Genomic DNA, 22,947 nt, shown 5'->3' with positions numbered 1-22,947 from the left:
ATTTTCAGAGTATAGCAGGGCACACAACATCTATAGAATGTGTTTGCTTTGATCCAAGAGAAATTATGGTGTGTGCTGGCTCTTTATCTGGTGCTCTAAAAGTCTTCGATTTGGAAGCTTCAAAAAGTAAGCTCTTTAAAACAAATAACATATCAAAATGTATTTTAAAACTCATGTTAGAATATATCTTTTTTAGTTTTTCATTAGCCATGATTCATAAATTTATTATGGTTACAAAATTTTCTTTAAATTATTCATAAAATTTTTAAATGAAAAATGGATGTAGACTGGTTTTTAATCCTTATTTTTCCACTAATTTTTAAACTTAGGTTTTTGAAATTGTTATTATAGATTTGACAACATTTTAATCTTTTTAAGATTTATATTATCACAAAATATTGTAAAGTACTGATTATTCTTATTATAAAAATATGTTCTCTGAGAATCCATAAATTATATAATTAACCATTATTTTTGCCTGGATGTGCTAGTTATGCCACAAAAGACTTCTAGGAAAATTGAAATGTTTCCTATCCTGATATTCCATCAGATATTTGACCAATACCATATTTTGAATTACAGGTTCACTTACGCTAATATTCTTATATTTTATCAATATCATAAACTCAAATATTTACCATATTTCAAAAACTCAAAGCTCAAATTTCATTCTCAAAAGTGGTATATACCCTTTTTTTTTTTAAATTTTTTATTTATTTTAATGGATGAAGATACTAAGTTAGATCAGGAAAGCATGATATTTATGTTATTCAGTGTCCAAAAAAAAAAAAAAAAAAAAAGAATTAAGAAGCAAATTAATATTTCAAGACTTTATACTTGATTTTGAGAAGAGTATTTGACACATAATTCAATGACAGAATTGAAAATAAAATTGGTTCTTTCTTAAAAGACATTTGAAGTATTAACTTATAGGTTCCATGAAACGAATTTATTTGAATCTTAGATAAAAATTTCTTTTTCTGTAAAAAGAATTAAGTTTTCTGGTATTAATTTCAAGTTTTCACCAAAAGAATTTATTTAAATCCTGTATAGAAATATTCTTTTAAGCAGTTCTGCAGAATTTTTTTGTTTACAAAAAGACAAATAACTATTAAAGTTTAATTGCAAAAATGCGTTTAGCATTTTGTAAGCTGATAGTAGTGTGGATATAAATATCAGTTTTCTTTTTAATCATTTTTAATTTACCATGAGTTATGAAGCTGTAATTAATAAACAGAGAAAGTGCACTTTAATCAATGTTTCAAGATGATGGAAGAATGTTACCGAAGCCCCTGGCATATGAAACGGGACAGCATGATAAAATCTACATGTGCAAAGTCTTGCTGGCACAGTGACAATTATTCTTCAATAAATTTTTGCATGTTTCAAGAATGTATATTGTTTATAACTTTTGAATTCAGAAAAAGACCAAGCCAAGTAAAATGATACTTTATATAAAAACGTGTACAGTTTGTAAAGAATACGATATTCAAATTTGAAATCAGCATATTTGAATGACATCATGACAAGTACCTGTATAATTGTATAAAAACTCTTCTTTCCTTCAAGTAAAGAATAAAAATTCAGTTGAAAAATATATTTTTATTGGATGCATAGAAAAATAAACATGGCTAAAAGATACACTGTGGATAGTGATATACGCTTATAATTAAATTGTCTTCATAACATTGACATGAATGACTTTTGAAAATTAAAACTTTACTTGTAGTTGAGCAAAACAATATTAAATTAATTCTATCAGATAGATCAATGAAAGATTTTTGCATATGAGCTTATCATTTTTTAGGCTTTTTTATAGATACTTAAGTTCTGTATTTATTAGAGATTTATAGAATTTATTGTAGACAGATTCATTCTAATAGATTGATTTTATATTAAAATTTATTTCACAGTAGATATGTATTTGTACTCAATTAAATAGTGCCTTGTTTGAAGAACTTTCAACATATATATATATATATCATAGTTTTGATAAATATTTTAGTGATTTGCAGTTTTTTTTTTTTTTTCTTTTCTTTTCTTTTCTTGTCTGTCTAATATCAAAAGCATTGGTTCTTATGTATTATCTAAGAATTGATAGATTTGTGAATTTTAATAGTTTTGATAAGTTTATTTCATATTTTTTTATTTTTAAGTTATTAGAACACTTACTGGCCATAAAGCAGGAATTAGGTGTTTAGATTTCCACCCATATGGAGATTATATTGTATCTGGGTCCCTTGATACAAATATAAAGGTGTGTTATATTTAAGTTACTAATGTTTAGTTTAGCCATTCATTTCAATCATTGAATTGATCCATAAACCTTTTTTTAAAAATATTTTTCTTAACGTTTCCAGTTATGGGATGCCAGAAAAAAGGGATGTATCTATACATATAAAGTAAGTAATGATTTCAAAATCAAATTATATTTTTGTATTGGATTTAATTTACAATCATGTTATATACAGTGTACATAATGATTATTTTTATTATTTATAACGATTATTTTTATTCAAAGTCAATATATGTAGGGAATTTTTTTAAAAAATAATTTGTGATTTTGTGAATTGTGATGAATTACAAATTTATCTGCAGGCTGAAAATAAACATTTAATTAATAATTTTGAATGCCATAATTATGGAATCATCACAACTAAATTCTGGTTGTGTCATTTTTCTGTTTTGTTTCGATATTCTGTCAGAATTTTCAATCTTATCACAAACTCAGTAAATGAATTTTTTTAGTTGCTATTTTTTCTCGTTAATGAATTTTGTAGTCTTTTAAAAAAATCCTTTCCTCAAATTTTGTATGCTGTCTGTGATTATTTTAAAATGGTGAAGAAAAAAAAAACACTGCTATATGTTTGATTACAAATTTTGCATTTTTTATATAGATCTGTTTTGGTTAATTAAAACTTAAACTCAATTTAAAATTGGTTGCTTTCAGTTTTTTTTTTTCCCCTTTTCTTTTACATATTAGTGTTTCTTAAAAAAAGTTTGTTTTATTATTATTGTTATAAAAATACTAAAGAATATTGTTATTTAAAAACTAACAAATAAAGTCTGTATTATAAATTGGAGAATTCACAAGAACAATTAGAATGATATGCAATTTTTATTTGTTTTTTAATTTTTGCAACTAATCTGAAGTTATGCCTTCCTTTTTGATAACCTTGAAGCAGTATGTGATGTGCTAGGATAGAACCTGGGACCTTTTGGTTAGCAGTCCAGTAACTAAACCCTTTTACCAAAACGATCGTTTGGGTAGAAGAGTTGTTAACTGGCTTATATGCTATTTACCACAACCTTTTTAACTACTGCATTTTTAATGTAATAAAAATAGATACTTATATAAAATGTCATGGTCTCTTGAATTCATTTAAACTTACTTTATTGAGTACAGTCTAAGTTGAATAACTAGAATTGTTTGCTTTATGCTGGCAACTGTTTTATTTATTTATTTATTTTTATAGAGATCACAAATTCTTATTTATAATGCTTTTTGAAATTTAGGGTCATAGTAAAGCAGTCAATACTTTAAAATTTAGTCCTGATGGCAAATGGGTAGCATCTGGTGCAGAAGATGGCTCAGTGAAAGTAAGTGGTCATTAAAACTTTCTTTATTAAATTTATTTTTTATTTGAAAATTTGAAATAAAAAAAATTCTTGCATTTGATTTGACGTAATTTTATAAGTATTTATCTGTTAAAATAATTTGTTGCATCATAAATTTGAGTTTTCTGAAATTGTTTGAATAAGAATATAACATTCTAATATATTTAGAATACACATAATTCTTTTAATAAAATACTCTTTAAACACACTTTAATAAAATAAATTAGAATATAAAAAATTATAATTTTTGTGAATGAAGCATTGTTTTGAGTAGGAAATATATAAATAAGAATCTGTTATAAATAATTTCGTTTGTGGATTTTTTTTTTTTTTTTCAGTTGTGGGATCTTAGTGCTGGTAAACTTTTAACAGAATTTCATGGTCATTCAGCACCAGTATCACGGGTTGAATTTCATCCAAATGAGTTCCTTTTAGCTAGTGGTAGTGCAGATAGGTAAGTAAATAATAAATCTAATATAGATTTAAACGAATTGCATTATTTTTATATTGGAAATTGATGATGAATTTTTCAGTTTGTCTATGTCGGTTGACTACTTACCGTTATGACTTTTTTTGGTTTCTCCCATTATAATGTTTATGTAGATTAGGATGTTAATTTGAAAAACAAATCTTTAAATCAACATATAATACCTCAGTTTTCATTTAAACATACCATTTAGCTACACTAATGTTTCTGAAACTAATTATTTCATTCTTTATTTTTGACCATTACTTCACACACACACACAAAAGTTACCTTGGCAATTTTTATAACTATCTTCTTGTCATTTCAGAACAGTAAAATTTTGGGATTTAGAATCCTTTCAGTTAGTGTCTACTGCTGGTGGAGATGGACCTCCTGTAAGGTAATTCTTATATTTATATATATTAAGGAATCACTGTATAATTGTAAAAATTTGGGGGGGGGAAATGTGTATATGTATGAATACTTTAATGGCAATTCTTTTATATTGATTATTAAATTAATTTTTTGTGATAATTAGAGTAATCATGATTCTTTAATGGTTGATATATCAAAAATAATGTAACAATAGAAATATTTGATTTCATTGTATCATTCATGCTGCATTGTATTTTCTTTGAATTCTAGTAAGTTTGTTCATTTCTTTGATTATTTATATTATTAATTTTTGTGTTTTTCTCTGTTCCTTTTTGTAGGTGTGTGTATTTTCATTCAAGTGGTTTGTGTATGTTCAGTGGATCTCAGGATGTTTTAAGAGTTTATGGCTGGGAGCCTGGTTGTACATATGACTCACTTGTTACTGGCTGGGGAAAAGTTTGTGACATGACTATGACACCAACTCAACTTGTAAGTTTCTACTATTCATTTAATTTTTTTTAAAAATACTATCATCAGATCATGCACCAAGTAATTGTTTTTAGTAAGTGCATTTGCAAATACTTCATCTATCATTGAATTTTTTGATATCAACTGTTATTTCTCGCATTAGAGAATTTTTTTTGCTAAAAATCACAACAATTATGACATTTCAAAAAAAAAAAAAAAAAATATGTGAGTTTAAAGAAAATTTAAGATGTCACTTGATATTGCTTATCCTTTAAATTAAAATAATAATAAAAAAAACTATGAATTTCTGGGGGCATAATTCTCTTATGGTATATTATACATAGCCAAATTATATAGTAGGAACTTTTTATATTAGATAGTTCCCACTTCTTTCTTTTTCTTTAGAAATTTAAAGTAGAGATCTTTATACATCAGATGCTAACAGTAAACATGTTTTTCTCTCACTTTAAAATTTTTTTTTTATATAACTACTTTAGAGTATTAATTAGTGTTATGGTTAAAACTTTTTATGGATTCAATATGTGTGACTTAAAAGAGTATCCGCTTTGCTTTTTCTTATACCTGTATAGAGCAAATAGGTCAGGCAAAGCTATGAGTTTAGTGAGTTGTGTAAATCACTCCCCTTCCCCATGCACAATCTCAATTGTAGAATTTTTTTTATGCCATTATGTTTTATAAATTAAGAACTTTTGGAGGGCTGATTGGTATAAACATAATTTCCACTTTAAATTTTTTGATAGTTTTCCTGGTGAAATGAGATAATTTAAAACTGATTTTTAGAATTCTTCAATTAAAAATATCACCAAAAAAATTGAATCAAACAGTTAAGATATATTCATTGCCATCAAAATCCAGATGCTAAAATGAAAATAAGCCTTTAAGTTGCTATGGCGTCATGATCAGAATCTCAGTTGTGTGCATCTCCATACAGGGGGATCAGGTTTTGTTCTAGATATTTGATCTTTTGTTCAAAATTATCATGTCCATCACAAAATAGTTTGTTTTATTATAAAATGGGGTGATCAAAGCAAAAGACTTTTGATTTCAACTCAGTTGAATTCATCGTTAGCTACTACTTAGACCATTCTTAAAATGCAATTTAAAATCAGATTAATTAGTTTCTCAGCCTTGAGTCTTTGTTTGGACTTAAAATGAAGGTTACATAATTGAGGAGCTTTTATTTAAATAAGGAAATTAATATTTAAAATTATTGTAGTATGACTCTGTCAACTGTAATATATTGTAGTTGTGTTATTTGGTAACCACAACAAGAAAAATTTTTAAAAATTCTCTGATATTCAGAAGCGCATAAAATTTAAGATAAATTTTGATGGAGTAAAAAAGCTCCTAGAATTATATAGATGGAATTTCAGAAACTATACTCTCTTTTCAATCTTTTTGTATTTATTTAGCAATTTTTTAAAAATTTCTTTTAATGATTTTATTAGGATCTGTATATAATTTGCTTTTTCTTTCAATTGCAGATTGCTGGCAGTTTTTCCATGAACAGTGTGTCTGTACATGTTGTTCAGTTAGATTCTTTGAAACCACTCTCCAAGATTGATAGTAGTAATAATGTGTCATATATTCCAAATCAGTGCATAAATTCAGTGCCTGGGTGAGTATTTTTAACCTTATTTGCTGTGTTGTTACAGTGCCTTATCATAAAAATGATAAAAAGGGGGGAGGGATGGAGAAGTATAGATATGTAACTTTTATTTATTATTATATATTAAGGTAGAATTACTGATTTTTTTTAACTGTAAATTAATACATGTAGATGTTTAAGATTTTCTTTTTGTGATAACTTTCTTTTTATTGAAGTAAGAGTTTGGAACTTGTTTGTGTACTTATTACATTTTTTTTAAAGATGTGTATGATTGTAAGAGTACAGTTATTTACATTATGCATTTAAGCACTTATAAAAATCAAAGCAATTTTATTTGCTAAATATCACTGTATATTATTTACTCTAAATATTTCTGTTTTTTTAAGTGATTTTATATCTTTTATATTGTTCAGTTTTAATAACTTTTATTTTAATGGGAACATAAATAATAACTGTTATATATTTTCTGCATTTGTAGAGCACATTTGCGAAAGAATTTTGAAAAAGAATCTCCAAATCAAAAACTTAAGTAAGAATGTTTATCTATTTTATTATCTGATACCTTTAAAAAATCATTTTTAAAAGAAACTTTCCTGCAACTTTAAGAATAAAAATAACTTTAATGTTCATATTTTTAAAGTGAAACTTATATATAATCTGTGTATATATATTTTATAAAAGTGCTAAGATTTAACTACAATCTTCATAAATCAAACTGCTCTAGAAAGATTTATTACAATACTCAAATAGGAGCAGTTATTTTACAGTTCAAATATGTAACAAAATTTTGCAGATTCATAACTGAAAAGAAGACAAATTTGAATTTTAACTTCAGTTTATTTTTTGATGAGAAGCATGGTTTGTACATATAGACTGAAAAGAGAACACAAGAGCAAAGTGTTTGAAATTTTTCTCTTAGGGCTTTTTCTTCGAGATTATGATAGGGTTTCCTTTGACATGTTTTGATTTAGAAAAAGGAATAATCTGAATCTTTGTAAAGAATGCATGAGTGTTAGGGATTTTTAATCCATTTGCTCAGAGCATCATAAGTGCACTAGTCATCTTTTTTTTTTTTTTTTTTTTTTTTTAGTGCATGTGTTAGAAATAATTAAATGAAAAAGTATGATTAGGATCAGGAAATAGGAGAAACTTTTGAAATAAAGTAATTTAAGTTAAAAATACTAAATTAATTTAGTATATATATATTTAAAAGGATTAAAAAAAAAGGCAATAAGCCTCTACGTTCAAAATTACATGCATGATCTGACATTTTTATTACTAGTTCTTAAATTAGTGAAAGGGAATTAAGCATTTTATAAATTTTTTTGTGTAAGAAATGGCGTTAAGTAGAATATTTTCAGGCATAAAAATACAAATTGTCTTAAAAGTCAATGATAAATTTTAGAATTAAATATAAAATCAACTAAGCGGTGCAGAAAAGTGCAGTTTTGAAAATCAAAACTATTTTATTTATAGATTTGTTTTTTTAATCAAATAAAGATAAATTAGTTTCAGATTCTTCATATTAAGCTCAACTGTAAAAAAAGATCAGAGTAAGCAGATACGAATAATTTGTTTGGCCTCAAGGAGTTGCATAATTTATCTTGTACAATCTATCAATAAATGCTAATATTGAACCTTTCATAACACGAAACTCATTTAAAACAATGCTCCATTTCAATCTATATATGCACTAGCATTGATAATGGAAGAGATTCGGCAGTATGTAAAATCTGCGTAATTGGTGTTTAATCTGATAATCTCAGTAATTTCATTTTTATGTAAATTAAAAAAAAACAAAAAACCATGACATTCATAATATCCCAACCCCTTTGAGTACAATATTGTTTGTGGGCAGATTAGGAACCAAACTATTTTATCTGCTGAGAGAAAGCTTTAAGTCATGAGGATAATTTTAATAAATCACGCTGTTTAATGTCAATGAATTGATTTTATATATAATTTTTTTTTAATTTGTCAAAAATGTAAGTACATCTATGTGCATTGTATAACACATAATATGTTTACGAAATAAGTATGTTATTTATTTCTCTATGATTTATCTTTATTACTACGTTAAATCATACTTTACTATGCTTTTAAAGGAAAAGATTACAGAGAACTTTCATTTTAAATGTTTATATTTAATAAGAAAAGTTTAATAGTGTTTTAATTGCCTTGATGAAATAAAAATCAGATGTCATTTTTTTAATGCTCTTTGAAATTTCACATTAATTGATAGTTTGATTGATCTCTAACATAATATATGACTAAATATTAAAAATATATTTTTTTTTATTTTTAATATTGCAGCTCTTTGGACATGAAGGTTGTAGAAAGTGCCAACCAAGATTTTGACTTGGAAAATGATAACTTAAGTTTTGAGGAAGAAATTGAAAGTGATAAAGCATTCATTCCCAAAAGTGAATGTGAGTTTTTTTAACAATTCAGTAAAAGTTGATTGAATAAACAGAAATTTGTCTAAAAAAGAAACAGGACTTTATATGAAATCAATTAGAGAAATTATTATTTGATATTTTAAGTTTCTTTCTCAACATCTCTTAAAATATAAACACTTTAAAAAAATTAAATTTACTCTTAAACCCGTTCCAATTTTTGAAATTAAAAATTGTCAGTTGAGTATATCAGGGGTGTTTGTGCTCCGGGGAAACCCCGGAATTCCGGGGATTTTGAACTTCGATACCCGGAAATTCCGGGGGTCGTCATTCAAAAGGAAGTACGAATAATATTGAATTATTTATTTTGATCTGGGTAATTTTGTTTGCTTTGAAAGCAGAAAACGCAAGGTCAGTGTGTGTGGTGAAAACTTTTCCTTTCTTTCTCCAAAGGCTGTGATAATGCGTGAAAAGGGGGAAAAAACTTCTTTTTTGTTCTTTCCTTATTGCGAGTTCTGACTCATTCCCCCGGTTCTCGGACATTCTCTTCTGGATTCTTTTCGGCAAGTAGGCGCGGCAGAAAAAAAAAGGGAGAGACTTCGTTCGACCAGGTGTGCGATCACGTGACCTGGGTTCAAAGGTCTTAATTTTGCAAAATTAATGGTTATTAATTTTGCAAAAAAAGTAATTCACTGAACTTTTATAATTAGGTCATTCAATACTTCATAATCGTAATTTTTCATTTCTCCCCCCCCCCCCTTCTTGAAACTCCAAAATGTCGGTAGTAAGTCCGTAAAAGGTTCAGGGGATTTTTTGGGGTCCCACAAACACCCCTGGTATATAAAAGAGTTTATTATATAACTTTTATATCTTTCTCTAAAGATATAAAACAAATTTGAAACATTGAGGGGAAGTAAGAGAAATATTGTTGTAAAATATTCAGTTTTTTAAAAAAAATTTTTAGATACAATTTGTGATGGGAGTTTCTTACCTATGGAATGACAAAATAGCCCTAGTATTGCTTTTAAAAAAATGGAACATTAATATAACTAAACCAAACTATCTATGTAATGACAATTTAGACTTTATTTTTTGCAATCATATGCTTGTTATTTAATGGCAAGGAAGTTATTTTTTCATTAAGAAATTAATCTTTATATCTTTTTAGTTTGGTGAAAGGAATTCTTCTTTCTTTTTTTTCTTTTTAAAGTTAATATCTTAATTTTTCTGTTTGTATTCTGCTTTACATGGTGATTGCATTTGTGTATATGTTGTGCAAATATTATTTTGCATGTTTTAAAAATTTCCTTTCATTTATACTAATAAATGTTTTTAAAAGATGAAAGAAAAGATATAGCAAGTGGAGTGAGATGTTTTTGTTCATTGATGAACAGAAAGGTTGTATAGAAATTAATATGTTAAAGAACTTAATTTTAATTTGAAAGTTTTACTTAAAATCGCTGTACTGTTAAACACATTATTATGATACATAAATTCCTTTCCCTAGCAAAAATTATTTTGTGTGTTGCTTTCTAAAATTTTTTTCAAAATCTAAGCCTGGTGTTGATGAGGATCTTCCATGTGTAATAGTATATTTGCTCCCTATCTTGCATAATGATCTTACAATTTTTGATTGGAATCGTTATTAAGAAATTATGCTATGATTAACAGTATTCAAAACTCTTGTTGAGATTCATAGATACCATTTGCAATTTTTTGCAACCACTTTAAATTTCTTTGAAATCTTTTAACCTTATGTTGGAATAGATGATTGCCATTATTTACATCTTTATTCTGAAAAGAAGTTATATTTTAATTAGTTTTGTAGCTGTAGGAGCATTTGGTGCATTTAGATTGTCTTCCAACTTATCTAGAATTTTATTCATATTCTCACTAGCCACCCAATTATTATTTAAAAATCTTCAATGTTAGATCAGTTATTAATTTTCCCATTTTCTTTTTTGTTAAATACTTCATTTGAAACATTCCAAAAAATAGTAAATAAGAAATAAGTTAAATAAGAATTGTAGAAATACAAGAGAAAAATATATCAGATAAAAGCTCACACACATATCAACTTGGTAAATTGAGTCTGGGTCTTTCTTTGAAAGTAAATCCTGGCTACCAAATATAAAATATAAGTAATTTAATTCAAATTTGAGTTAAATATATTCAATACATTTTTATTATTTTTAAAATCCAAAATCAAAACTGCTCATTGTTCTTTAGATTTAGCAAAACTTTATACCTACTATTACCAATTGACAACACCATAAGAATCTGCCTACAACTAATATTTTAAATCAAAGATCCAAAAATAGTGATAAGTAGATTCAAATACTTCAAGTAGTTACTTTGAATTTATTAAAAAAATTGGGCATAATTATTTTAGACAATTTAGTTTCTTTTTTCCCTGATTTTACAATCTTATATATAACTGCAGTTTCATAAAATTGCTTGAAAATTATATCATGTAATGAACATAAATTAGTTGAAAAATTTATCTTTGATGTAATACTTGTAAATGTGCTAAATTTCTTTTAAAATTTTCTAATACAATATCTATTTTTTCCCCCTAAATACTAGCACCTACTATAATTATTAATATATTACATTTAATCTACATTCTGAATTTACTTAATATTTGTTAACATTTCTGTATATATTTCTAAATTATTATTCATGTACTTTAGCTCTTAAATATATACTTTCTCTGTGGTGCATTGGTTGCTTTCTCTGCCTGAGTTTTGGATATAATTGCTTTTCTTTCTATATGTTGGTCGTTCTGTCTTTGTAAATTTCATTTAAAATTACTGGCTGCAGTTTATATATATATATATAAAATATTGTTTAATGATTTTTTGCTAGCTTTACTTTTGCTTTTCTGAGCACTTTTGAAGATTTTTCTAATTTTTTCTTCTCTATTTTATTAGTGTGTCGTACCCCACCTAAAAGTGACCCTTTTCCTATACCTTTGGATGGTATGTTTTTTCTCCTTCAAAATTCTTTTAGAATTCATGTTATAGGTTTAGATTTAGTTTTTATTATAGATAAATAGTCTTTAATCACTAAGATTACATTTTTCTTGTTAGATAATTATTTTTATAATTCTTATAAGTGTTTGTTTTTTAATTAGATAAATCTATTCTCTGTATTAATCTCTCTCTCTGTAATCTATGCTCTGAAGGTGCACTGGTGAAAATTTTATTTTGAGATTGCATTTACATAGATATTTGCTTTATGCTAAAATGTACTCTCTTATCTTAAACTTTTTTTTTTTAATAATGAATTATGCTGAATTAGAATACTGACTAATTTTTCATTAATTTTTCTGATGAATTTCTTGCTATAAAATTTGTCATGCAAATTTTTGATTTTTTTCTCTCCCCAAAATGAAATTAAATGATTGAAGAATTTCGGTCAGATATTTTCACAAGTATAAAGGTCAAACTACTTAATTAAGCTTGTGAAATTTTGAATTTAAAATATGAATTTCATGTTAGGCAATATTAATAGTGATATATACTATCTTTTCAATATACATGTTTTGCTATTCCCCAAAAAATAAATGTTCTATGAAATATATTCTTATTTTTGTATGTATTTAATCCTTTAGCATATTGTGTTAATGATATTTATAATATAACTCTGAATGAAATTTTTTATATTTGTTTTGCATTATGCTTGAAAAAGTCATTTTTGTGTTTTAATATTTTAAAGAAAACAGGCAAAAGCTACATACTTGAACTGTTCATTTTCATAATTTTAGAGTGTTTCTATTTATTCTACTTGTTATTTATATAAAATTCAAAAGTTTCTTTAATGTAAAAACATTTGACTTTATGATTTATTATAATAAATTTTGATAACTTTAAAAGATCATTAATTCTGTACCACTGTTTAAAAATTATTCCTTTTTCATGCTTAAATATATTGTTATAAATTTTTCTATACATAATTTTTGATGCTTGATAACTAAATTTTAATTGCTTCACTTGTGCTACTATTTTATTCAGTTGGATTTATTATTTGCTTTGTTATAAATACAGTGGATGCTGTTAATAGTGACCAATTTAGGTCCTAACCTAAATAATGCGTACATCATGCTTGGATTTTGGATGACTAGTTCATCCAAAATGCTTCAAAAATAATACAATTCTATAAAGCATACAAGGCTAGTTTTAAAAAGGTCCACATATCATCATTTGTATTTTTCATTTGTTTAAATTTTAAGCAGAAAAATCAGCATATGTACAATAGTGGAAAATATTCATATGAATTCATTTTTTAAAATAATTTTCTAAAAAGTTATCAAATCTATTGAGTTGGATAAATGAATAATATTCAATGAAAGAATCGTCATGCTATTAGAAGATTTTCTTAAAGGTCAAAGAGTTTGCAGAGTTTCGTGAGCTAGTGAGGGTTTCTCATCCGATACCACTTGATCAACATTGCCCTCATTTGTATGCTTTTGTCACTTTGATTCATTTATGTATATCTGATTATTTCTTCTGTAGTTTTTTTAATTGCCTCACAATTACCAGATCTCATGATCTTCAGAAAGGTCTTCTGACCTTTCAATGAATTGGGGTCATCTTCTTGATTGTGCCTAGTAAAATTTCTATGCTGAATCATCTCAATCATCTCAATTGATCACTACAAGGCACTAAAACAGATAGCATTGAATTACACTAAATAAATGGCACAATAACTAAAATGAATGGATTTTCTGTATATTTTGATTCAAAAGATCTCTTCCTTGCTACTTTTAATCTGTACAAATGATATATTGTTAATATATGATCATAATAAGCAGTGACTGATGTATTGATAAATGTGAAAATTTTTTGAACACAATACATAAAATCATAAGCCATATGATCATTTTCTTATCTTTATGTATGCTTGTGTTATTGCAGAAGAATTTAATAATTCATATTTATTCTATCACTAAAATATGTTGTAGCATTTTTCATAAATATTTATATATATCTGTAGAGGTAGTATGAATAATCATTTGAAAGTAGAATATATATATATATATATATACCTTATTTTAATATATCAGAAAAATCTTTCAAATAATGAAGAAAAATTTTTTTTTGAGATATTTAAATCCCTAAGAGAAATTTTATTAAGTTTTTTTGTGTGGCTTATGATGATTTTATTTTTCAGCATCAGAACCCATGAAAGGGGATTTTTTCATTACAAAGAGAGAAACGAGGTCAATTTCTCTACAGTCCAGTTACTCTGTGACTGAAATTCCAGAAAAGTTATCAAGATCTCCTGCTTCATCGCCAATAAGAATTGGATCTCCGGTAAAAAATTATTGTCCACCACCTCCACAACCAGTTTCTTCCTCAATTAGTGTACGTCCTCTACCCTACTCCTCTTCATATAGTAATGTTCCTGAGACTATAAATTCCAATTCAGTGTTCCTTAATGATAAGAACATTCATACAGTTAAAAAGCCTTGTGAGAAAGCCACTGCAATTAGATGGCCAGGTTACCCACCAGAAGCTGTGTCCATAGTTCGACCAACAACTATCATACCAGATAAAGATTCTTTCATGCAAAGAGTTAATGTATATACTGATCCCATGAAAGCTAAATCAGTTTCTGTTGCTCCAGATTATGTACCTGAACAGAGAGATAAACCTGTTGGTTTAGATGTGGATGATTTCTTACCTGTAAGTTTCTATCAGTAGTGATTTGTTTCAAATGAAGTTTAACTATCATAAATATTTATATTTACTATTGATTTGTTTATTTATGATGAGCTTATATATTTTATGTTAGAGATTTATAGACATTTTTTTTTCTTTCTTTGCATATCTTCAATTTGTTTCATATTGCAATTATTGTATTGTCTTATGTTCAAATTTGTTCATATTCACTATTCCTATCAATCTGTGATTTAAAATATTACATGTCTCTCCCCCCCCCCTTCTTTTTTCCAATTTTTTATTTTAAGACGTATCTTGGATTTAAGGTTTCTGATTGTATTAGGAGTTCTGTTTGCTCATTTTAATTGTCTATTTCAGTTCAAAATAAACACAAAATACTAATTTCAAAATTTTGAAGAATGTATGTGAATTATCGTTTGCATTTATAGTAAAGTAAATTTCAGTAAGTACTGTATTTATTTCTTCAAAAATAATAATAAAAAAAAAATCATGAAATTATTATGTGACTATTTTAAATAATATCGCCCCACCTCACGATTTCTCCTTATTTTTTACTTTTAAAATGCTTTTCTAGATTTATTACTATTATTGTTACAATGAATTATGATTTATATATCAATTACAATGAATGAATGATGATGAATATCTGAGATTTTAATCTTGTAAGTTTTTGACATATCAAGCTTTTCAAATTATGTAATAAATATTTCTGAATATAATTTGACAAATATAACTTTTTTTAGTACTTCCATCTGAATATCTAGGAAAAATTATCCTGTTTAGTGGAAAACACTATTAAAAAATTTATAAAATATAATTAAGAAACTGCATTCATTTTTATGTTTAAAATGGTTTAAAATATTTATCGAAGATATTTTAAATTATATTCACTGACCTTTTCCTCTGATTTTTCTTATAAAACTTTAGAGTGATTATGTTGTTTTATCTACTTGTTAAGATTGATCATTATTATTTGTTCATATGGTTCATATCTAAATAACTCTAAAAGTATTAAAAAATTATTATTTTTTAAAAATTTTATTGATATTTTTCCTGCTAATTATTATATTATAGAAATCTATGCAACAGTGTCTTGGAATCAGTCATTCTGTTCAACCAGAAGTTTCTGAAGCTGAAGCCATGAATGTGATATGCCGTGAGCATCAGCCTTTGTTAATGGTTTTTGACAGCAGGCTCAAGAAACTGCAAATTGTTCTTGCAGTGATGAAATCTAAAGGCCATAAGGCAAGGATATATTAATATATATCTAATTGCATAATATTTATAATATGAATTTCTAATTAAATATAAGATGCTCATAATTAATTATAAATAAAGGATTTTAATAATCTATGTTCTTTATTCTTAAATGTACATGAAATCTTTTTGTGTTTTTACAATAAAATATCTTATATCTTTAAAGCTTTAAAAAAAAAAAATCACTATCTTTTTTTCTTGGATTATAATTAAGGGGAATCCATAACAGTTCTAGCTTTAATTCTTTAATTTTTTAAAGCCTATATTTTGCAGAGTAAAAAGTGATAATATAAAAGATTTATTTTTTTGCTTGAATAAATTTTTAAGCCAAACAATTTATTATTATTATTATTAATTCCTGAGTACTACTATACTCTGTATTTTATCCTGTTGAAATTCTATTTTGTTATTGTCATTTTAAATTTGAAAACACTTTCTCTTATGGAAATTTTGCATTTTTTTCTGTTTAAATTTCATTTTTTTTTTTTTTTTTGTGTGTGTGTGTGTGTGTGTGTGTGTGTGTGTGTGTGTGTGTGTGTGTGTGTGTGTGTGTGTGTGTGTTATTACCTTAAATTTGAAAGATGCTTTACATAGCTTGACATTTTGTTGTTAAATTGTTTTTCTGTTATTTGATTAATTTAAAATGGATAATTGTTTATATATACATTCAAGAATTTGAAGTTCAAAAATAAATTCATATGCCAATGCCAATATGTCAAAAATAAATTCACAATTCATTCACTTAAAGACATTGGCTATATTTAATTTTAACTGAATTGTTAGGTCCATGATTCCTTTAAATTGTTAGACATTAAAACTAACAAAATTTATTTGTTCTAAAATTTATTTGTTCTAAATTTGTTTTGTTCATTGAGTACATGAAACTTAATGTTGGAGACCAGTCCTGTGGCATTAAAGTTGTATTAAAAATATAAATGTTCATTTCATGCATCATATAACTTTCATAATATTGTAACTTCATTTTTATTTGTCTTGTAAACTATATAGATAATTAACAGAATCCTTTTTATTTAGCTCTCAACAATGAAATAAAATCGTATGATTCAATATTTGATGAAACAAAGGAAGTTTGAATTTCCAAACAACAATATAATCTGTTGGAAATTCAGAAAAAGAATATTTTTTTAAAAAAATTACCAAATATTCAACAAAACTTTTCACATTAAAAAGATTAAAAGTAAAAATCATTTGTTTTGCTGTAATATTTTCGAAATTTATTGCATAGAAACACCAAAACTTCACTTAATTTTCAATTAAAATTTTTGCTGAACAATCACTCTGAGGTGCATGTTTCCTCTTTCCAAAATATGTATGTGCTAACTTGAAAGCTCTGTGGCTAACAATTTGTCTGGTATAGTGCCTCCCCCACACATTCATCTTTATTGATAGTAAAGACGGTTATTTGTTGTATTAATAAAGCTATGACTTTGTTTTCTTGTAGGTATTCATTTGTTCTTTTAAAATATTAGTCTTATTGTGTATTGAATTAATTATCTTTTCCCCTTGTAGATTGCTAGTGAGACTGCTGTTAGTATGAATGATCCTGCTGTGCTTGTTGACTTTTTATCGGTTCTGAATAGAAGGCAGTAAGCGTTCATTTTTGTTTATAATACTTTTTATGAAATTATCAGTTACATGATATTTTCATCATCCATACTTTTAATTTGGAAAATGTATTCAATTATATATATATATATATATTTTTTTTCATTTCTGTATCAGAAAGTTTACTAATAATTATTTTAATAGTTGTATTCTAGAAAAATAATTTTGATTTTTTAATTTTTATAGTATTAAGTACAATTAGTTGGGTTAAAGTAATTTCTGAAAAATGCTTCTTGAATTTAAAGTTATCAAATAAAAGTTACAGTAAATATCTGTAAGTTATTGTACAAAATTTGTGAATGTTTTGTTTTCAATCTTGCTTTCAATTTCTAATAAAACTTGTAAAAAAAAACTATACCTTTATTATCAATTTTGTACTTGTTATTCCTAAAAAGATAACCAGTGCAAAATGAATTTTCTGAAATTTTATGGAATAAATTTTTTTTTCTGGAGAATGTTTTTAAATTCAAGCTTCTTAAATTTTGGAACTAATGCCCATTTAAAATCATAAAAACTTCCACAATGATTTAATCTAGATTAAACATTTATGAGCAAAGATAATAAGGAAAGTGGAGTTAATTTAAAAAATAATTATGAGAATTTTGCTTAAATTGTTCTTATAAATTTTTGTAATTATGTATTTTATAAATTTCAGCTTATGAAAGGAAAAAGTGGAAATACATAGTTGATTTTTTTTTTTTTTTTTTAACTTTTGTTAGATTTTTTTCTTTTTAAAGTTTAAAAGTCATGATGAATTTCCCATTTTATTTATCATTTGCATTAACCAGAAATGAAATGTCCATAAAATTAAATTTATTTGAAACTTGACAATTGTTTTCCCCTCCTTAGAGATTTGTGGACGTTAGATCTGTGCCAAATTCTTCTACCTTCTATTCAAGATCTTGTACAAAGCAAATATGAAACGTAAGTTTTAGTAGTAAATTATTTTAATTGCTTAATATTTCATGTAGTTGACTTTTAAAAATTCATAGTTAATTGCCAATTTTCAATATTCTTTACAACATTTATTGGTCTTTTATAGAATTGTTTACCTTAACTGATTTTTCTCTTTTGAAAGATATATGACTGTTGGATGTTCGTCTGTGAAACTTATATTGCAAAAATTTGGCAGTGTTATAAAATCAAACATAGATGCTCCACCTCGTATAGGAGTTGATCTTTGTGGAGAAGAAAGGTTAGTTATGAAAATTTCCAATTTATTAAAATGCATTTATTGTGTAAGCTAATTTTTCAGTTTTCCCACGCCTATTTTTATCATAAATTAAATTAATAATTGGTGTAGTATTTAATTGAAAATTTAATTAATTTAATTTTCTCATCTGTTTCTCAAATTTATTTTCATATTTTTCTTTTTCTATGAAACTGTCTTAATTATAAATTAAAATTCTTTCAGCAATATTAAAGATTGAAAATCCATATTTAAAAAAAAAAAAAACAGCAATGGGAACCATTAATACAACAATATATGTTTTTCTGTGAACAGTAGGGCTTGATTTCCCTCTTCTCTTAAACTCTACAGCTGTTCTTGTCCTTCTGATTGACCAAAATCTGCATCTGGCTTATATATGTGTGATCATTTATCTTTTTATCCTATTATAATTTTACCATTATTGACTTTAGTAAAAAACAATTCTCCATGTTATATATAAATTTATGTGATTAAAAAAAAATATTTTTTTTTAGGGTGACAAAATGTAGGTACTGTCATGAACAGCTTTTAGCTATTCAATCATTTATTTTAAAAAGACAGACTATGCAAGGCAAATTGGGCCAATCCTTCCGTGAACTTCTTTCAATGTTGTGTACAGAATTCAACAGAGTGTAGTACTACCATCACTGGACTCTACTTGAAGACTGTGAAGCAATAAAACATGTTTGTGATACTGATGTGGCCTTTCATTTTTCAGATAAATACTGTATTTCAATAAAATATTTAAAGTGCCATTTCTATTCTTGCCTATAGCTGTATGTATGGAAACTTAAATTTTGGGAGTACATTCATGTTGTATATATTTAATTCACAAGATATTTGTGTATTAATATTGTTGATTAAATAATGAAACTAAACTCGTTAAACAACTTTTAGCAAAGGTTTCATTATCTGTCTCCTAATTGTGGCTTTATGTATGATTTTAGAGGTCTGAATTACAAATGCCTCTTATTCATAGATGAGACATTTTGTAAATAAAAGTATTTGTTTCCAGCAGTCTGCTGTTATAGTAGCAATAATAAATATAATTTATAAATATTACTAAGCTGTGATTATCTTGCTACTAATGTACTCATTCATTTTAGTCGACAACATGTATGCCAAGAAATATTAGCTTTTTGAAAGAAAAAAGTTTTAAAATGTAAATTTGACTTAATTTTAAAGATTGTCATTTATTTAAAAAGAAAGAAAGAAAATATATGTTTGTTAGATGAAGGCTGTTGTGAGGTAGACTTAGAATAAGTTGAATTTCAAATTCTCCAAAGCTTGCTCATGTTTTGTCCGAAAAAGGAAGTAAAAAGACTTCCATGTAATGTTAAATTAAAACTTTTGATCTCATTATGGTTAAGAATAATACTTTTCTATTTACACTGTCAAGCATACTATGAATCATTAAGATTAGTATAATAACTTACAGAATAAATTGTGATATAACATTCTTTTCTCTACTTTGAGTTTAAATTAAATATTGTCTGATCATGAACATGCTAAATTGAGGGTTGTTGATGTGATTTCTTTTAAATTGGAATTGGTATTTTTAAGGACAAAGAATGCAAGAAATAACATTTTCTAAATTTCTACTTGTGTGTTGTATTATTATGTTTCCTAAATTTAAATAGTTATGTTTTTTAGGGGAAAGCAAAATGTCCTGAATGGATTCTGTTTATGAATTATTTTTACTATTTTTCTTCTAAGCAATATTTCTGAGTTTTTAAGACTTTTTTTTATGGTGATTTAAATTTTATCATCGTAAGCAAATAAGAAAATTACAGGCATGTTTGCATTTTTTTTAATTGTAAAAATTACTTCCTGTAGAATTTTAAATTATCCTCTTTTTTATTTGACATTTATTAGAAATAAAAAATAACTCATTCCACCCCCACCCCCCCTTTTTTTAGGGTGTGAATCAATAAATTTTAGGGAAAAGGATGCAATCTTTTTTTAATACATATATAAAGAAAATTAAATATTTATTTCCTGTCTTTCATCCTCTCTACATATTTGCATTTTTTAAATGTGAATTTAGTGTTGATTATATCTTGTCTCTGAAATAGAAGATTTGCTTAAATCTTATAAATTGGTATTTAAAATTATATCTAATTATTATCTGAAAAGGAAAAATCAGTGTAATGAGTTGAGCTTTGGAAGCAAATTAGTATATGTGTTGTTTAAAAAACAAATTTGGGAGACACACTTCATACTGGTATTGGTTTAATACTGTGTCTATCTGTAGTTGTATGAAGCCGTTGGTCCTTCTCAAAATATCAATAAGGTATTAATAAGTTTATTATCATTGTATTGCATTGTTAATTTAACCATTCTAAAATAGTTTTTAGATTTTTGGTTGTAAATAGAATTCTGTTCTCCTTGGAAATGGATGCCTAGCAATTTTGAATATTTGCTTGATCTTGAATTGCCCAGAATCCCCCCCCCCCATTTAAATATGAGCTTCTCAAAATTTTTCTATTTATGATCTTTCTGTTGAAGAGAAGTGTTTCTCAAACCCATTAATTGCTTATAAACTGATAATCGCCTTTCATTTTAAAATTTTCTTCTTCAGTGATAAAGCTTCTTTAGTTATTACAAACACTGCAAATTAATCATTATTAAATCAGTTATGTGTTCAGCCAGTGCATTAATTATTTTTACCAACATAAAAAGGAATTAAAAATACACCTAATTTTACATTATTTGTTTCGAAAAATTATCTATAATTGTGAGTTCATGAAATAGTTTAAAAATGAGCATAATGAATTTCATAAAAGTTGAATTTTTAAGTAAATGCATTTTAGTGCTTTTATAACATTTGGTGAAAAATGCATTTTATATTGTAAGTAGAAAACATAGTCAATATGTAATACAGCATCGTGTACTTGTATATTTTATTTTCAGAGCATCCTCAAAATACCTGTGCCTCAGATTGTGAATGTAAAACATTAAATAATCATGTCAAGTGTACTTGTTTTTTTTTAATTGCACTTTTTTTTCCCCTTAGCCATATTTCTGTTACTGGAGCAATTGAATTAATTCAGTTTTTATATAATTGAATGAATTTAAGTGTTTATTTATTTTTAGAAAGTCAAAATGTAGATGTGTGTGTGTTTTTATCTGTTATGTTAACACTGTAATTTTTAATCTTCATTTTTATAATTTTTACTGTAGATTTACTGAATTGCTGTATAAATGTATTTCCGTGGTGCTCAATTTGCTGTGATAGCAATCATAAAATGCCATCCATCACAAGCATTGTGACATAAATCTTACCATTATACTTTATTAATGGCTTGTAGCATCACAGGTGATTTTTTTAAACAAACATCAAATTGAATTTAAATAAAATAATTTTTCTTACAAAATAGTCTTTTGGTATCTCTTTTCAGTTTTAAGCATAATTTTCCTGCAAATTTGAATTTTAAAATATAAAATTCCTTTGAAAAAATTGAATTTATTTATATTACATTAGAAATGTGTATTCTGTTGATTTCATAGTCTAAGATAAATATTGCTGATTATATCATTAATTCATTATATTTATTTAATAGCTATCTTTTTCAGAGGGGTTATTGCTTGTCAAAAATATGCTTGGTGGTTTCCCAATACAATGTTTTTAAATTTTTATATATATAAATAACCCTTGCTGTATTAGAAGTCTGTTCAAATATGCTGTTGATTGTGCTATGCAGCATAGAACAGCATTTCTCCTAAATTAAGCTTTAAACTAGAACAGAAAATGATTAAACTGTAGTGGGTTCAATAAATTGCTTGCAGAATCAAAACATACTCATAAAATATATGGAATTAATAAAATCATTTTGCAATTGATTTTTTTTTTTTTACATATTACTGCATATTATTTAATAATGTTTGTAATTAAAGAAGTTTATTTATTCCATGAAAAATTAATGTGCAAATCAAATCATCAATAATCAAAATTTCAAGCTTTAAAGTATTATGATAGATTTGTTTTATGCATTAAGTCATATTACAGAAAAGAGCAACAGTGCTTAGAAATGTATTAATTTTTTTTTTTTTAATCCTCATTATTTACTTTTGAATTTAAGTTTTATCTGTAACCATCGCAAAAGCTTAAAAAAATCAAAAAATTTTATTTAAGCCATTCTTTAAAAACTAAATATGTAAAAAATAATAGTAATTGTATTTTGAATATTTGAAATGTCAAACAGTCAGGGATG

At 25.8% G+C, this 22,947-nt stretch overlaps 1 protein-coding gene across 4 annotated transcripts in view; it reads left to right on the top strand.

Annotated features, from left to right (window-relative positions):
- Nucleotides 1-22,110, top strand: part of LOC129957705 (katanin p80 WD40 repeat-containing subunit B1-like) — a 71,107-nt gene extending 48,997 nt beyond the window's left edge. For 3 of the 4 annotated variants that reach the window (XM_056070168.1, XM_056070166.1, XM_056070164.1), the window contains 17 exons: nt 9-126; nt 2,157-2,257; nt 2,361-2,402; nt 3,517-3,600; nt 3,957-4,072; nt 4,413-4,484; nt 4,798-4,948; nt 6,433-6,566; nt 7,036-7,086; nt 8,871-8,986; nt 11,887-11,934; nt 14,129-14,643; nt 15,715-15,885; nt 17,428-17,504; nt 18,373-18,447; nt 18,602-18,718; nt 19,228-22,110. In XM_056070168.1, the coding sequence (XP_055926143.1) occupies nt 66-126; nt 2,157-2,257; nt 2,361-2,402; nt 3,517-3,600; nt 3,957-4,072; nt 4,413-4,484; nt 4,798-4,948; nt 6,433-6,566; nt 7,036-7,086; nt 8,871-8,986; nt 11,887-11,934; nt 14,129-14,643; nt 15,715-15,885; nt 17,428-17,504; nt 18,373-18,447; nt 18,602-18,718; nt 19,228-19,369 (2,073 nt within the window). In that variant the 5' untranslated portion in view covers nt 9-65 and the 3' untranslated portion in view covers nt 19,370-22,110. The remainder of the gene's footprint in view (nt 1-8; nt 127-2,156; nt 2,258-2,360; nt 2,403-3,516; nt 3,601-3,956; nt 4,073-4,412; nt 4,485-4,797; nt 4,949-6,432; nt 6,567-7,035; nt 7,087-8,870; nt 8,987-11,886; nt 11,935-14,128; nt 14,644-15,714; nt 15,886-17,427; nt 17,505-18,372; nt 18,448-18,601; nt 18,719-19,227) is intronic. The other variant, XM_056070167.1, reaches the window with a different exon arrangement.
- The last annotated feature ends 837 nt before the right edge of the window (nt 22,111-22,947 follow it).

This window comes from Argiope bruennichi, chromosome 2 (assembly GCF_947563725.1).
Source record: "Argiope bruennichi chromosome 2, qqArgBrue1.1, whole genome shotgun sequence".
NCBI lineage: Eukaryota > Metazoa > Arthropoda > Arachnida > Araneae > Araneidae > Argiope > Argiope bruennichi.
This window is presented reverse-complemented; position numbering and strand designations above follow the sequence as displayed.